Source organism: Perkinsus marinus (assembly GCF_000006405.1).
Source record: "Perkinsus marinus ATCC 50983 genomic scaffold scf_1104296969454, whole genome shotgun sequence".
NCBI classification, from domain to species: Eukaryota; Perkinsozoa; order Perkinsida; family Perkinsidae; genus Perkinsus; species Perkinsus marinus.
This window is the reverse complement of record NW_003202840.1, coordinates 1-1,506: the sequence shown is the minus strand read 5'-3', so window position 1 is coordinate 1,506 and position 1,506 is coordinate 1. Positions and strand designations below refer to the sequence as shown.

Below are 1,506 nucleotides of genomic sequence, written 5' to 3'. Positions count from 1 at the left end.
CAAGTGTGGCTCATGCGTTCAGTCTCTTTCCAAAGACTCAGTGATCTCATCAAACTCAACAAACACAACACGAGCGACATCGGATTGAAATAGTAAAACAAATGGTAAATAGTTATGTAACAAGAAATGCTGATGCTGTTGCTTACCCTCATTCACAACAGAACGGCAATGATCGCATACTGTCCCGACAACAACATCTTTGCGCATAGTCAAGAAGCGTTACCGATCGCGACACTGAGTAGCAGTGGTTGTCGACTATACAGTAGATAGGTAGTGGTCCAACGGACTACAAAAAGAGATAAATACATTTGCTTAAGCCACTTTTTATGGTGCACAACGGCTGAGTGCTCGGCAACAAGAAAAGAGTAAGAACCAAATCTGACGGTACGAACGACATCATCACCATACAATACGGAGATTAACTTCTCGGATAATACTTCAATTATATAGTCTGATTACAACTGTGCGATACTAGAGCGAGGGGACTTTGCCGAACTCAATAGTCACCACCCGCAACAGACGAACGAGACGAATCTGGTGGTGTATCAGGCGCCAGAGCTGGCACTCGGGAAGATGAGCTCTCCTTAGAGTTCCTCGACACCTTGGGCGCTGTTCCACGACTATGTGATTCCTCACGCGCTCTTCCCAAGCCGATTTCTAAATCGTTGCTCTCACTGACCACGGACGTGGATTCTTCCCCACGGTCAGCAGCACTATGCGGAGTCGTGGTCGATCGTGAGGCCTTATTATCGAAACCAGCATTCCGCAACTCCCTCTGTCGAATCCTCTTCAATCGCCTCTTCTCAGCTCTCTCCATTTTCTTTCGATTCCACCACTTACTCAATCTCAAATAAGGCGGATCTGGGAAAGTGTGTTCCAAGTCACTCGAGCTACTTCTAACCGACATCGACCGCAGTCTGAACGAACGTCTCCTGTCCAACTCAGCCCCATCCGCGGACTCTGCTGCTCCTGCCGAATCCTCTCTATTGATTTCAGCTCCCTCAACCGGCCGAATAGACTCAGCAGTGTGAAGAGGATAATGATGCGTCTCTCTCGGCTCCAACACGAACCCCCCAAGATCAGCTCCTTCCTCTCGACGGATCTCCGCTGCGGCATCAACAGTCATAGCCGACATGATCCTAGTCAGAGTGCGTTGCCTCGTGAGACGAGTCCCACCAGGGCTCCTCGAGCCGTCCCATGAGAGAGGCGGTGGCGCCGGCATCTCGTTACTGTACGGTACCATAGCTGGGCCTCCCTCCGATAAGGAATTGGACCGCATCGAAATGCTCCTACTGCCTCTCGGTGGTAGTATACCCGACAGACCACTAGTAATAGTACCACCATCTGAGACCAGCCGTCCCAGTCGCCTTGGGGACACACCAGGCGGGCGTGAGGCAGGGGATAGACTACCTCCATACTGCCGGAGGCTGATACTGGTGAGGCTCACGGGAGTGTCAGCAACGCTCATCGCACTCAATCCTGCTGCATCATCATCACTACGGGCGA

The 1,506-nt window shown here is 51.2% G+C and overlaps 1 protein-coding gene across 1 annotated transcript; it reads right to left on the bottom strand.

The window, feature by feature from the left end:
- Window positions 1-80: 80 nt before the first annotated feature.
- Window positions 81-1,243, bottom strand: Pmar_PMAR010319 (Splicing factor, arginine/serine-rich, putative; the record flags this gene model as incomplete). The annotated part of the gene is made up of 1 exon (XM_002767944.1): window positions 81-1,243. The coding sequence occupies one exon, from the start codon at window positions 1,241-1,243 to the stop codon at window positions 497-499; it is 747 nt and encodes a 248-aa protein (XP_002767990.1). The 3' UTR covers window positions 81-496.
- Between the last annotated feature and the right edge of the window lie 263 nt (window positions 1,244-1,506).